We start from the raw sequence: 15,944 nt of genomic DNA on the forward strand, positions 1-15,944 counted from the left end.
AAGATAGTGAGTGTTAGATTGGATTTAAAAGCAACCGTAACAACAAAGTCTATCTCTGTATGAGACATCTAAAATATAAAAACAGTAAGGTTAAAAGTAAAAGGATGAATGTGATATGGTGATGGTTGCACATTATATACTAAAAACCACTGAACTGTACACTTAACCAAAACATAAAACAGAAGCAATATTGTAACAAATTCAATAAAGACTTTAAAAAAATGGTCCACATCAGGGACTTCCCTGGTAGTACAGTGGATAAAGACTCCATGCTCCCAATGCAGCGGGCCTGGGTTCAATCCTTGGTCAGGGAACTAGGTGCCACACGCATGCCACAACTAAGAGTTTGCATGCCGCAACTAAGAAGCCCTCATGACGCAACTAAGACCTGGCGCAGCCAAAAGAAAAAAATTGAAAAGTAAATATTTTTCAGGACTTCCCTGGTGGCTCAGTGGTTAAGAATCTGCCTGCCAATACAGGGGACACGGGTTCGAGCCCTGGTCCAGGAAGATCCCACATGCTGCAGAGCAACTAAGGCCCTGTGCCACAACTACTGAGCCTGTGCCCTAGAGCCTGCAAGCCACAACTACTGAAGTCCGCGCGCCTAGAGCCGGTGCTCCCAACGAGAGAAGCCACCGCAATGAGAAGCCCGCACACTACAACGAAGAGTAGCCACTGCTGACTGCAACTAGAGAAAGCCCGCGCGCGGCAACTAAGACCCAACGCAGCCAAAACTTAATTAATTAATTAAAAAATAATGTTGTTATTTAAAAATAAATATTTTAAAAATATTCTTGTTTTAAAAAAATAAACAAAATAATAAAAAAGCTTCATCTATGGGACACATATCTATCCTGCGACAATTACACAATATATACCTTAGAAAGTGAAGGCTAACAGTTTTGAAATAAACTCCAGCTACTTACAAGAGTGAAGTACAAAAAAAATAGACAAAAAGGGAATTTATTTTGTTTTATACACCTTAGAAAAATGCAACCTAATGGAAACAAAGGCAGCAAGATACTGGAATCTAGATATTCTACCACTTTCCCACTCCTTCACCAATTCCTCATTTTTAAGGAAAATGACCACTTAAAAGTGAGGCTGGGTAGAGGGATAGATTAAAATGACTGGCAAGATAGCATTTACATTTATTATCTCTTTTCCTTTCAAACATCAGTATTTAGGTCAGAATACATTTGGTAGAGAAAGTAAAGAATGAGATAACTAGCCTAGTTTCTTAAATGGCTAAGAGACACGTGTACCTGTACCTTCAGGGAATGGCCATCAAGAGGGGATAACGAACAAAGCACCAATTAATAGACATGTATTCTAAGGCGGAAATAAAGAGGTGCAACTGAAGAGTTATATACAAAAATATTCATCGCAAGAATATTTTTAACAGCAAAAAACTGGAAACAACCCATACACCCAATAAGAGGAGAATGATTTTAATTAATTAATTAATTTATTTATTTATTTATTTTTGGCCGCTTTGGGTCTTCGTTGCTGCGTGCGGGCTTTCTCTAGTTGCGGCGAGCGGGGGCTCCTCTTCGTTGCAGTGTGCGGGCTTCTCATTGCGGTGGTTTCTCTTTTTGCGGAGCACAGGCTCTAGATGCGCAGGCTTCAGTAGTTGTGGTACGTGGGCTCTAGAGCACAGGCTCGGTAGTTGTGGCACATGGGCTTAGTTGCTCCACGGCATGTGGGATCTTCCCGGACCAGGGCTCAAACCCGTGTCCCCTGCATTGGTAGGCGGATTCTAACCACTGTGCCATCAGGGAAGTCCCGAGGAGAATGATTTTAAAAAATGATGATTTAAAAAGACTAGAAATATATATAAGATGTTTATGGTTAGTTGGATTACTCATGTTTTCTAATTTGTCTATTAGTTTAATAATAAGCAAAATAGGTTGCTTTGTTTAATAATAATGATAACAGTTCCCACTCATTAAATGGTCTATGTACTAGACGCTGTATTATTAGATATTTTACATACAGTTTGTTAATCTCCACTAGTACAAGGCAGCTATCAGTAGCCTCATTTTATATAAAGTAACACAGTCTTTAGGCTTCTATTTTCACTAGTTACCTGCTTCCCAGTATGAACTATGAATTAATTCTTTTATAAAACAAGCAGGTCTCTATTAGATAGCATAGGCTCTTGTCTCTTGGTTTGATGTCTGGGTTTAGGAAGCTATTCAGAACTGCATGGAGTCACATTCAAAGATATGGAATGAAAAGAGCTTAAATAAGGGTCACTTTCTGCAGAAAGGAGACTTGTTTATTGGTGGTAGATTCTTAGACAAAACTGGATTTTCTTTTCTTCCCATGCAAATTTCACATACAAGAACAAAAATAAGTACCACATATCTTTCGCTTTTCTATAGCACTTTCTTTTTCATAAAATTCATATGCTGATTCATTTGATCCTCACAACACCAAGCTGTGCAAGATGGGAAGTAATATCTTCATTTTAGAGATAAAGGACACCGAGAAGTTAAAATGTCTTAAGATCATCTTGCTAATAAGTAGTGGGTAAAAGCCAAACCCACAACTCTGGATCTTGTCCTCTATTATACTTATCAACTGGGAATACTTTCACATGACCCTAGCACTTGCTGGGGAAATACTTGTTTTCTTCTATAAAAGTACAGCTTTTATATATTAAAATTTTTCCTTTTACTTAAACTGCTTTTGAGACAGGTTGTTCCAATGATCGAATTTGTCTTCTGAAGGATAAAACTGCAGAGAGTAAGTTTCCTAGACATCTTTTAAAATGTGAATAGCCAGTATGGAGATATTCATCAAAATGTTAATAGTAGTTAACTCTAAGAGTAGGGATTTCAGATAACTTTAGTTTTCTTCTTTAAATGTCTGTTCAAAATGAAACACTTCATCCTTTCTACGTGATCCAGACTTAAAAGCATTTTTGCATCCCCCACTGTGTTGTACATAGTAGGCGTTCGGTAGCAGGTGCTGAATAAACCACTATTTCCTAAACTTCTGCCACACCTGTGTATTCTCTGTGTGATTATTTAATATCTTTTAAAAAATCAATTCACTTTTTAAAACTTAACCTTATCCTAAATGACAATTTTCATGAAATCATGATAAGCTAGTTTTATCTTTTTCCTAATATACATTAATACACATATAGCCATTCAAATTTCAAATATTGATATACTACCTAAAATCACCTCACCTGTGGTACATGCACTGGCGTTCTGCGTCAATCTTTAACTTTCTCCTTTACTCCCCATAATAGCAATCACCCAAGTACTTTAAATCCATCTTTTATTATGACTCCACACTTATTCTCACCTCACTCTAGTGTAGGCCCTTATTTCATGCTTATCTTGGTTATCTTGATGCAATACGCCCCTAGAAGTCCCCCTTGCCTCTAATCTTTGCTCTATCATATATGTTGCCACCAAATTTTAAACTCCCTAAAACAAGCTTTGGCCTCTACCCAAATCAATCTAAACTTTCCAGGCCACTGAAAACAACCACTCAATGTCTTCAGGAAGAAGTACTTTACAAACTGGTCCTGGCCTACCTTTCTATCCCCTTCTACAAGAATCCATTTATTCATTAGCCTCAGAATAGCCATTGTGTAGTTGTCTTTATAGTTTTATTCATTCCATATCTTCAACCTGAAAAGCTCCATCCCCAAGTCAAAATTTTGCCTAGTTCAGATATCCTCTCTTTTAAGAAACCTGTCTGACCATTAGCATCTGCACTAATTTCTTAATTTCTAAAAGCCACACTATTTCAACCACTCATTTACCACCCTCTGCCTTAAACTATGGGCTATTTGTATACACATCTACTCTCCTCTACTACAGGTTCTCTAGGGTAGGACTATGTAACTTATGTATAGATGCTAAAATATTTGCAGCTACTCTTCAAGAAGCCAACAAAATAACTCAAACTCCATTCAACATGGTTCAAAAGACTAATCTTTTCTAAGATTTAAGCCAAAGAATACTGTTCTCACAGATACTAAAGGTCAGTTATTTCATTACTGAAATCAGCAGACCACTATCTAACACCAGGTTTGGCTATAAAGTAATCCACCCTGTATGTGGACACCTCTTCAGCAGGTTGACTTGCCGAACCTGCATGATTCCCCACTGCTGGTTACTCTTTTTGGACTTCAGTTTTCCTGTCTATAAGATGACCTTAAGAGCTCTTCCTGGCTTAAAATCCTATGACTCTTGGTCAGACCAAAATGACTTTTATTCCAATATCTGGACAGGATAAACCCACTTGTTTCCCTCTTTTTTTTTTTTTTTTGGCCCCACCACGCGGCATGTGGGGTCTTAGCTCCCCAACCAGGGATTGAACCTGTGCCGCCTGCATTTGGAGCGCGGAGTCTTAACCACTGGACCGCCGGGGAAATCTGATAAACCCACTTAAAAATAAATATGATCAAAGGAGTTAACCTTCACCCAATGCTGTTTAACCCCTTCACAGAATTTTGTTCCATCTACATATTTGTAACAGGCTAGGCACTCTATTAGACCATCTCTTTAGAGTCAAAACAGATGCTCAGTGATAATAGTTATTTTCTGGTACATAAAGTACATGGAGTACAAGGTTATTCACATATATTATTCCATTTAATCTTAACACCCTAAAAGGTAGGCGTCTTTATCCCAGTGTTTTTCAACTAGGAGTGATCTTGCCTCCTCCTTCCAGCACCCCCCAACCCCGGGGACATCTGGCAATGTCTAGTGACATTTTTCATTGTCACAGTTGTTGGGAAAGGAGGGATTGATACTGGCATCTAAAGGGAGAGGCCAGAGATGCTGCTAAACATCTTATGATGCACAAGATAGCCTCCCATGATGAAAAATTGTCCGGGCCAAGATGTCAATAGTGCCAAGATGAGAAACCCTGATGGCACTGTCTTTCAGTTAAGAAATCAAAGATTTAGAGAGCTTAAGTTACTTGCTCAGAGTTACACAGATCCCAAATCGTCTCGGAACGACACCAAAGCCAATGGCACATTCCGTCACACACACAACTACTGGAGACTGTTTCTGATGAAATATGTACTGTTTTCTTATCAGTGTTTCCCCTCCCCATTTAGTCTTGGTATACTTTAGATTTTGCTAATCAGCATTAGCTGACCTCATCCAGGAGAAGATTCAGAAAAAGCTTTCTCAGACTAAAAGGTCAGATTTAACAAACGTCTTCTCTTGTGCTCTCACTGCATCCAGTATTTATAGCTTCACTGCAGCAATTACCATATTGTACTGTGCTTCTATGACTTTCTCCCCTTTAGACTATAAACTCCTTAAGAGCAAGGTTTGCCTCTTTATTTTTGTATTCCTAGTGCCAAGGAAAGTATCTCAGCACAGAGTTTACATTTCATAAGTATTTATTAAACAAACAAAAGAAAACTGACCAAGTTACATAGTATACCCAAGAATGCACAGCTACTAAATGACAGAACCAGGATTCAAATTCAAGTCTCTCCACTGCCAAAGCCTATAGTTACTATATCTCAATTAAGCTAAAAATGAGATGTTTATCGCCTTTTTATCTTGCCTGTGGGAATTCTTCAATCATAAACATGTCAGGAATTATATATAAAGTCCCTGTTTTAAAGACAGCTTATAATCATAAGAATTTTCCTACCTTATACTTGTGTACATTCTGTGAAAGCTTGCAAGGTAGTTAGCATGTAACGATAGTGATAATCTCTCCCAAATACCACAGTTATAAAGGGGCCGCTGTGTTTTTATTTAATAGTCTCCCTGAATTCAACACTCACTACATAGAAATTAATGTGATTTTGAGTTGTCACAGGAACTGTTCATAAAAACTAAGCCAGGGTCTCTTAGGAAGAGAAGAACTCACTTTAACTTTAGCTTTTATTTCTTCACTGTCCCCTTCTCCATCATTGCAGGGCTCCATGCCAGACTCCTCCTGGATGTCTTTGTTTAGTACAGAATACTCTTCTAGTAGAGTGTCAAACAAAACTATTCGCTTGTTCTTGAAGAAGCCATAAAAATAAGCATTGCTGTGGGAAGAGCGTTTAGATCCTAAGGAAAAGACAGTTCAAAGCACGGAAAATAATTAAAAAGTATGGGGTTTTTTTGAGAGATGCTTAGAAACTGAATTTTTGGAAAGGACGTTAACATTTTCAAATTGTTTAACACCTGAAGAATATTATATCAACATAAATCACCACCAGCAGTGGAAAGTGTCTGTTTCTTTGCAGTCTTGACAACAAATACTTATGCTCATTGCAGCTTTATAGCAATAATAAATAAAGCCTAAATATCCAACAGTCATGGAATGATTAAATTATGGTAAAGCTATGAAATAGAATTTTAAGCAGCCAGAAAAAAAGTATACTTTTGAAATATTTTAACAAGATAGGAAAAAGCTCACCAACATAACTGAAAAGGATGTAAAACTTCACGTATATAAAATTCCATTATTGTCATGAAAAAATGTACATGTAAATAGAAAAGCAGAAACACAAACCTATTAAGAAATATATTAAAATATTGAAGTGTTTATCACTGGCTTCTAGAAATATGGATTTTTGTTCCCTCCCTTATACTTTTCTCTGTTCCAAGGCTTTTAAAGTCAGTATACTTATTTAATCAGAAAAAATTAAAACTATCTTAAAAAGACTGAAAAAAAACAACCCTAAAATTTTAACAGTGGCTAACAGTAGCTGAACTATGGTTGATTTTTATCTTCTTCTTTATATTTTTCTTTATTTTCTATACTTTATTTTCTTTATATTTTATGTTCTAGCATGTGCAGTGAATTTAGTGGTTAAGAATGACTTTAGGTTCAAATCTTGGCTCTGCCATGTATTAGTTGTGTAAATGTAAGAAACTTTCTTAATTTCTTTAAGCTTTGTTTTCCCGTTTATGATATGAGGCCAGGACTTTTTGGTTTGGTTGCCTGTAAGTTAAGAGCCAAATATGTGGTCCAATTTTATCAATAATATAGGACCTTAGGATCTGGAAAGCTGGGTATTTAGATCTTATACTTCTATCTCATTTCTATTTTCTCTGATTCTAATTTTTAAATTAATTTTAAAATATTTCTTAGAAGCTACCTGAAGTTATCTATGGAAGTAGGCAGATAAATAAAACAAAACGAATGTCTTAGTATGTCCCACTGGTCTAAGTATCTCAAAGTGTGGCCCAAAGAATGCCTAAACCAAAATCACCTACGGGTACTTGTTAGACCTAAATACTAGAAACACCCAATATCTGGGAATGGAGCGGAGGAATCTCTTAACAAACTCTCCAGGGAATTCTTATACTCACTAAAGTTTTAAGAGTCCCTGCACTACACCATAAGCTTTTTGTATCACCATGCCTTGCATGTAGTATTTATTCAATAATGCTTGTTTACTGAATGGATTTATCGTACCACTTGAGGTATGAAGTAATGTATTTGGGAACTCTGAAAACCAAAACGTTCTATGAAATTGTAAGGCATGGCCAGCTGTCTCTTCATCTTTCGTTTATGATGTCTTATCTTAATCAACTTCTTGGCAGCATTTGATACCGTTGACGACTCCCTCCTTGAAACACTTTCTTCTCCTATCTCAAGAGAAACACCATCTTCTCCTGGTTTTCTTCCTACCTCAATGGTCTCTCCTCTTCAGCCTCCTTTGCTGGCTCTCCCTCCTCTGCTGACTCTGACCTGAGCTCCCTTCTCTCCTCTAAGCGCCCTCATCCAAGGAGGTATCTACATGCTGTATCTGGCATGTAGATACATGCCAGATACAGATACTTCCATATCACTATTTCTAGCCCTGACCTCTCCCTAGAACTCTGGATTTATATATCCAGCTGCTTATTTGACAGGCCTACATCTCCACATGGATGGCTAAAGGACCTATCTGTTGTTTATATTCTCAAGTATAGTTTTTTTCCCTGACCAGTACTAGAATTCCCTTGCAGAGTTTAGGGAATTTCGCATCATGCAAGTCTTGTGAGAGACTGCTTCTCATTTGAGAAATCTAAAAAGCTAGCTATCTGCTTCCCCAAGCACTCCTGGCAGCTAGCCCAGTGTCCTGGCTCAGTCAATCAGATGCACCCACTGGGGACTCTGAAACAGTTAGCTAATTACATAAAGAAGCAGGGCAGGGCTTCCCTGGTGGCTCAGTGGTTGAGAGTCCGCCTGCCGATGCAGGGGACGGGGGTTCGTGCCCCGGTCCGGGAAGATCCCACATGCCGTGAAGCGGCTAGGCCCGTGAGCCATGGCCACTGAGCCTGCGCGTCCGGAGCCTGTGCTCCGCAACGGGAGAGGCCACAACAGTGAGAGGCCCGCATACCGCAAAAAAAACAAACAAAAACAAAAAAACATAGTAAAGAAGCAGGGCAGTGAGGAATGAATTCTGCAGGTGCTAGTGGAAGGGATGTTAGGGATACACCCTGCTGACTCCAACATCAGGGGCCACTAACAGTGTCCTCCCCAGACTGGTTCTGCAGGATGATTCTGAGTTCCTAGTGTCCCGATGGAGAGACCACTTCCCAAGTTTGGTAAACTTAACTTTCCTGGTGACTTTGTGAGTTATCAAATATTGTTTCAATAAGGAATTTCTCTGGTTAAATCAGCCATAGTTGGTTTCTATGGCTGGCGTGCAACTAACTACTGCTTGTAGAACTCTAGTACAATGTTCAATAGGTATATAACACACCCATCAGAACTTAAACACTCACAGACCTGCTCTTCTCCCAGTTTTTTCCCATTTCAGTAACGTACCATTTATCCAACTGCTTAGTCCAAAAATCTACGTCGTTATCTTTGATGTCTCTTTCTCTCTTATTCCTTTACATGTCATCTACTGGCAAATTCCATCAACTCTACCTCTAAAACACATCCCCAGTATATCCACTTCTCTCCATCAATTACTACTATTCTAGTCTAAGCCACATTATCTCCTCCTGAACAGCACTGGTCCCCTAACTGCTCTCCCTGCTTCTACTCTTGCCTCCCCTACCATCTATTCTCTATATAGCAACCTAAAATAGGTAAAAAGTACAAACGAGGCCATGTCACTTTCCTGCCTAAAACCTTCAATAGATTTAACCCTAGACTTAAAATAAAATCCAAGCTCCTTACTCTGATTTACAAAGGCCTATGTGGTCTGACTCTTGCCTATGTCTCAGATTTCATGTCATAACGCTTTCCTGCCATGTGGTAGCCACACTGGACTTTTTTCAGTTTCTTGAAGATACAAAGCTCTGGAGGGTCTCTCCATTGATCTTGGCATGGATGGCTCCTTCCTTCAGATCTCAGCTTAAATTCATTTGCTCAGAGATGTCTTGTCTGATGACCTAATCGAAAGTATCTACTCAGCCATTCTTTATCACTTCACATCAGTTTAATTCTCTGCACAGTACTTACTATCTGATATTTTCTGAGAGCAAGACTCTTGGTTTTTCACTCGGTTTTTCCTTTCAATTTACAAATCCTTCATGTGTGTTGTTATTGTTATTAACAACATTCATTCACTCAAAATATTTTTGACAACATTATTAACAACAACAGAAACATGCATTACAGATGAGTAACTTCTGTTTAGCAGAGGTAAGTTGCCCAAAGTCACACGGGGAATCTGTGCTAGAACTAGAATTTAAATGCAAGCCTATTGGCTCCATAGTCTGACCTTTGAAATGCTACCCTCCACCTACTGAAATCTTGATTTTCCACAAAGTCCCAGCTCATATTATAACCCTCCATAAAGCCTTCCCTGACTATTTCAGCTAAAATCATATAGCACTGATGGTATATATCACATATCTCCTCGACTACCTCTATTGTCATAGCATTAGTATTCACGTTATCTGATTATAAGTGATCAGCAACTTAGGTTGCCCCTTCAGTAAAAGCGCCTCAGAGATTGTTCTACTATACTGATCATTGTGCTGCTAGTTTAATATTATTAAAAGACTAGTAATCTCAGAGGCCAAAGCAGTAGTATGAATTGGCTTCTTTTTCTACTATTTCCCCATAGACATGTTCTAATTGTGCCTTTAGTTGGCCACCAAATGCCTGAGATTTCTATACTCTTCTCGTTGCTGTTAATTCATTCTTTCCAGTTGTGACCATCTCTGTCCTCCCGGACCCTGCAATTACTCCTCAGTTTCTACTCCTTCATCCGCCATAGCCACTTCTCAATGGTGATTTTTACTTTAGAGGAGGAATGGGCAAACTATGGCTTGCAGGTCAAATCAAACCTGCTGCTTATTTTTATAAATAAAGTTTTATTAGAAAACAGCCATGCTTGTTTCTTTATGTATTACTATGGCTGCTTTTGTACTATCATGGCAGAGTTGAATAGTTACAACAGAGACCATGTGACCTGCAAAGCCTAAAATAATTACTGTCTAGCCCTTTACAGAAAGCATTTGCCAGACCATAGTTCAGAGGAAGCAAAACTGAAACCCAGAGATGCAAAGTGACTTGTCCAAGATCCCACAGCTGGTAAGTGGCAGAGGCAGAACTACACTCATTCATTTACATGGATTTTAATTTACAGATTCTGAAAGTCATGGTACCACACAGTTTTTCTTTGCATCTTTGTAGGTTTCCTTGAGACTTTAGTAGTCTTACACAAGCTAACAGATAGATAGCTTAATTTTCAAAAGCAATCATCAGAAAAGCAGAGTATAACTAATCTAAAGTACCAAGTGGTACCAATCTTGGGTAATCTGCAGGTGAAATCAGAGTCCTGCAGAACACTGCAAGTTTTCTTGGTGGAGACAAAGCCAATAACATTGGTTTTGTTTTTGAGCCCCCAAACCAGTGCCAAATGGAATCTAAGCAAGAGTCCAACTCAATTACATATAGGAGCCAGGCAGGTAATAGAAGTGAATAAATCAGTCTAATATCATGACATAGCAGGGAGTGATAAAGGCCTTGGTGCAGAATTAAAAACAATAAAGCCAACCAAACATAGCTGCAGAGAAGAGCAGGACTTGGCATCAGGCCACCAGTTTCTATCCCTGGACTATGTCATCAATTCTTATAAATCTTCAAAAGCCAAAATGTAAAATCCTAATCTTTAAATAACAAAAACAAACAAAAAAAACCCCAAACCAACTGATTTGTTCTTTTATTAAAGTTTTAAGAATAAACTAATCAAATAAAATAAATCACTCAAATAAAATCTTCTTACCCCAGGGAGCCTTACCTTGAACAACATACACCTTAGTCAAAGGGAAGTCAATACTCTTTGCCATGATTTCAATTTCTTGTTTAAGCTTTCCCTCAGGAAGAGGTGTGAATTTGTCAAATAAAGGGGCAATGTAATCAGCATAGATGGTGACAAGCACCTGAAATGCAAATATGAGAACAACCTATGAATACATCCTTAAAGAGAAACTACTCACTATACAGATTCAATATTAAAACTGTGTGATCCCAGCCCTGAGAACAGGGACCTAATCTTATTTGCTCTGGTATTCCCAGCCTGAAATAGTACCAGTACAGCATTCAATATCTGTTTGATGAATTAAATCAAAATGAATAGTCTCTATATGGTAATAATTGAAAAGCCAAATGGTCCATTCAAAACTATCTTGGGGATTTCGGACACTTCATAAGCCCATCATAACTTGGAATTCTGTCTTTCAAGGTAATCATAATAGACTTTAAGTGTTTGCTAAAAAAAGAACTACTAGAGCTTGACTGTGTGCTATTATTTGGTTTGCCTGCTAACATTACTGACCTGCAGTTCATAACTATACACATTGGTTGAAACAGCACTTCCTTAAGCATTTTGGGAGCATTTCCTCTGCTCTCTCTCCTGTCACCTCAATTTGCCATACAACATATACTTGTAAGTCCAACTAGCACCCATTTTCCAGTCATGATCCCACCAGCAGGAGGTGAAGCAATGAACATCATGGTAATTCAGACTAAAAGAAACCTCAACATCAGTGCAGCTGAAGAGCTGATAGGACGTATTTTCTGGGGGCTGTTAACAGACCATTTTGATTGTGTTGTAGTGTTTGTGCTGTGAAGCAGTTTGGAATATGGGAAAGAGAAGAGGAAAAGAAGATGTGAAGAAGGAACAATGGGGAAGCGGAGAGAGGAAAAAGGAGGGAGAAGGAAGAGAGGGAAGAAAGGGGGGCTGTGGGGGGAAAAGGGAAGAGGCAGGGGGAGGGGGAGGGGCAGGGGGAGGGGGCAAGGGACAGAGAAGAAGGGGTAGAGGGCAAAGGGGAGAGGAGGAAGGGGAAGGAGGGCAGGATAAAGCAGATACGTTTATGCTTTCTTTTTCTTATCCCGCTTACATCTATTCTCTCTCTAAAATATCCATGGTTTTTAGAAACTGGAGCTCAGTCAAGAGTCATCAAATTGTCAAACTTAGTCATCATTCTGGTGGCAACCCACAAATGCACAGCCCCAAACTGCTTGACAACTGGATCATTAAAGGTAACTAACAACTAGCTTCTAGAATCTATAAGAGCCAGTATAAGGAGGAGAAAATCTATGGTCAGAGTCAACTCTCCCATTTCTATAGCTAAAAGCAGAAAACAGAAGGGGAATTTATACGAGCTCCTATTTATATTTCTTCTGCTTCTTAAGAACCATTTAGATGCTAATGAAGATTAAATGACAGTTATCTCACCAAGGAACATTTTGTAAAAGAAAATCGAAACAAAGATTTCACTTACCAGAGACACAACTAGTGTGAACAGCCAGGCATAAATAAAAAAATAGTCTCCCCCAATTTTAATAATGTAAAGTAGAAGTGAAGACACAGGTAATAAAATGCACTGAGTCACAATAAATTTCTTGATTGCATCTTTCATGAAGAACCCCAAAGTCTGAAAAAATAAAAGGTCATCATGACAAACTAAGAAACTGCTTTTAAAATAACAAATAAGTGAATAGAAAGGATACATTATTAAAGCAATTTTAAAAATTAAAAGGCAGGGGCTTCCCTGGTGGCGCAGTGGTTGAGAGTCCGCCTGCCGATGCAGGGGACACGGGTTCGTGCCCCGGTCCGGGAAGATCCCACATGCCGCGGAGCGGCTAGGCCCGTGAGCCATGGCCGCTGAGCCTGCGCGTCCGGAGCCTGTGCTCCGCAATGGGAGAGGCCACAACAGTGAGAGGCCCGCGTACCGCAAAAAAAAAAAAAAAAAAATTAAAAGGCAGTAAGACTACATGACAACAGGCAGCCTAAGACAATAAGTCAATGTCTTGCATTTTATAGTTTAAAATAAACTAATTTAAGTGTTATTAGCTGAAAAACACTAGACATTAGTGCTAGAAGAGTTTATGGCAAGACTTTAAACTATGATCTTTACCATATCTGCAGTTCCTTTTCCCTCGATTAATTCATGCTTTAAAATAGCAAATTACGTTTTAATTATTCTCAGCAGAGGACAAAAGCACAAAAGAGAACATTTGCATTCTCTATTTTACCTGCTGATTGAAACCATGTTTTTCTTCTATCACAAAAGTATTATAAAGACTCCACGGCAAACCAGTCAATGCACTGAAAAGTGTAGCCAACAGCAGAAACACCAAGGACTGAGTGATCTAAACACAGGAAAAAAAGAGGCAGTTTTTAAATATTAATTCGTTCTTCAAATGAATTACTAGGGAACAAATCAACGAGTATTTGCTGAGTACTTACTATAATTCAAGCAATGTGCTTGATTCTACAGGTCATACAAGGCCTGAAACATCACTGCTACCCTCAGAGTTTATCTGCAAGACAGGGAGGCACTAAAACACTTCCTCTTTTATTACACGGGCACCATATGAAAGTTAACTGAAGTCATAGAGACAAAATGGTTAAAAGAACTTAAATTGAGCCACATATGCTGGTGAATTCAAGAAAGGCTTACAACGCAGATGAGAAATGGAATGCTACTCTGAAGAAAGAGATAAATTAGTGGGACAGAAGAGGCAAGGAGGAATTCCACACAATTTGCAAAAGCAAGGAGAAAGAAAAGAGCCCCTTAAAAGTGAAAGATGACAAGATGATGGGCCTAGTTGGGACCAGGCAGAGAAACATAATGGAGCATCAGGAAAGCTGGGCCAGGGTAGGTGGGGCAGAGTGTGCTAAAGTTTTAACACAGCCAAAATTCAAGAGAGAAAATAACCCTCTAGAACTCCTTTAATTGCCTTAACAACAGGTCCTTAGGAGATCAAAAGCCAAGAACTGCCTCATTTTTCTTTACAAATATCTTCTCCTATGACAGTGGAGGATGAGGGCTAATTGGTATGAAGGGACTTGTGGGGAGGGGAAGGCAATGAAGCAAATAAGACCCTCGCTCTCCCTCCCACCACACCATCACTCTCCCTCTTACTCCCCAGTGTAAAACTGAATTCTTTTAAGTGTGAGTACACCACCAAAGCATATTTGACTTGGCAGTAACGATGCAGCCACTACGTTTCTAAACATAGGAAGAGGGAGAAGGGAAGAGGAAGAAAGGAGATTTGTCTGGCTACAACATGCAGGGTGGTTTATTCCAGCATTTGTCCCCAAATGGGAAATGAGAAATTTTTAAAAAGTAGATTCCAGGACCTTCCTCAAAACTACTGAATCAGAATCCCATCTTCAAAAAATACAACCATATTGTATAGATTGTTTGAATACCTGCTTTACTCATTTAACATATCACGAACATCTTTCTATATCAATAAATATAGATCTACTTCTTCATTGCTAATGGCTCCATTACATATATTTCCATTATAGCATTCATTCCAATGCTACAATGAACCTCTTTCATTCATTCCCCATAAATTCGTAAAAGTGAAGTGCCTGGTGTCAAACTTTTTTTTTTTTTTTTTTTTGCAGTACACGGGCCTCTCACTGTTGTGGCCTCTCCCATTGCGGAGCACAGGCTCCGGACGTGCAGGCTCAGCGGCCATGGCTCACAGGCCCAGCCGCTCCACGGCATGTGGGATCCTCCCGGACCGGGGCACGAACCCGTGTCCCCTGCATCGGCAGGTGGACTCTCAACCACTGCGCCACCAGGGCAGCCCTGGTGTCAAACTTTTAAAAGATTTTTGATACACACTGCCAAGGTGTCCTCTAGAAAAACTATACTAGTTTTCAGTCTGACAGCAGCATGAGAATAGTTCCCTATCCCTCAACAATTCTGTCCTATGATTCTTTTAACTGTTTTTTTACCCAATATGATATGATAGACCAAAACAAAGAAAGAAGCACAACTCCTAGATTCTTCATTGTTGTATTAAAACAATTTCTTTGATTGTCAGTATGGATTTATATTTTTCATGTATTCTGTAATCATACGAATTTCTGCCTTTGCCCATTTTTCTGTTGAGGTACTCAATTTTTTCTAAAGTGTTGTTTCGGGACTTCCCTGGTGGCATAATGGTTAAGAATCCGCCTGCCAATGCAGGGGACACGGGGTCGAGCCCTGGTCCGGGAAGATCCCACATGCCGCGGAGCAACTAAGCCCGTGTGCCACAACTACTGAGCCTGTGCTCTAAAGCCCGCGAGCCACAACTACTGAAGCCTGCGTGCCTAGAGCCTGTGCTCCACAGCAAAAGAAGCTGCCACAATGAGAAGCCCGTGCACTGCGATGAAGAGTAGCCCCCGCTCACCGCAAGTAGAGAAAGCCCGTGCGCAGCAACGAAGAGCCAACGCAGCCTAATTAATTAATTAATTAAAAACTCTAGATCATATTAAAATTTATAGTTTCTTCAGACTCACAGACTTAGAGAACGAACTTATGGTTACCAGGGGGAATGAAGGGGGTAACGGATAGTCAGGGAGTTTGGGATTGACATGTACACACTGCTATATTTAAAATGGAGGGCTTCCCTGGTGGCGCAGTGGTTGAGAATCTGCCTGCCGATGCAGGGGACACAGGTTCGTGCCCCGGTCCGGGAAGATCCCACATGCCGCGGAGCGGCTGGGCCCGTGAGCCATGGCCGCTGAGGCTGCGCGTCCGGAGCCT

At 39.6% G+C, this 15,944-nt stretch overlaps 1 protein-coding gene across 1 annotated transcript in view; it reads right to left on the bottom strand.

The window, feature by feature from the left end:
• Positions 1-15,944, bottom strand: part of ZMPSTE24 (zinc metallopeptidase STE24) — a 56,060-nt gene that overhangs the window by 13,319 nt on the left and 26,797 nt on the right. Inside the window, exons 4-7 of the mRNA XM_024125561.2 lie at positions 13,426-13,542; positions 12,672-12,824; positions 11,186-11,327; positions 5,869-6,053 (exon numbers count right to left, since the gene is read on the bottom strand). Coding sequence (XP_023981329.1) covers positions 5,869-6,053; positions 11,186-11,327; positions 12,672-12,824; positions 13,426-13,542 — 597 coding nt within the window. The remainder of the gene's footprint in view (positions 1-5,868; positions 6,054-11,185; positions 11,328-12,671; positions 12,825-13,425; positions 13,543-15,944) is intronic.

The sequence above is a fragment of the Physeter macrocephalus genome, chromosome 3 (assembly GCF_002837175.3).
Source record: "Physeter macrocephalus isolate SW-GA chromosome 3, ASM283717v5, whole genome shotgun sequence".
Taxonomy (NCBI): Eukaryota; Metazoa; Chordata; class Mammalia; order Artiodactyla; family Physeteridae; genus Physeter; species Physeter macrocephalus.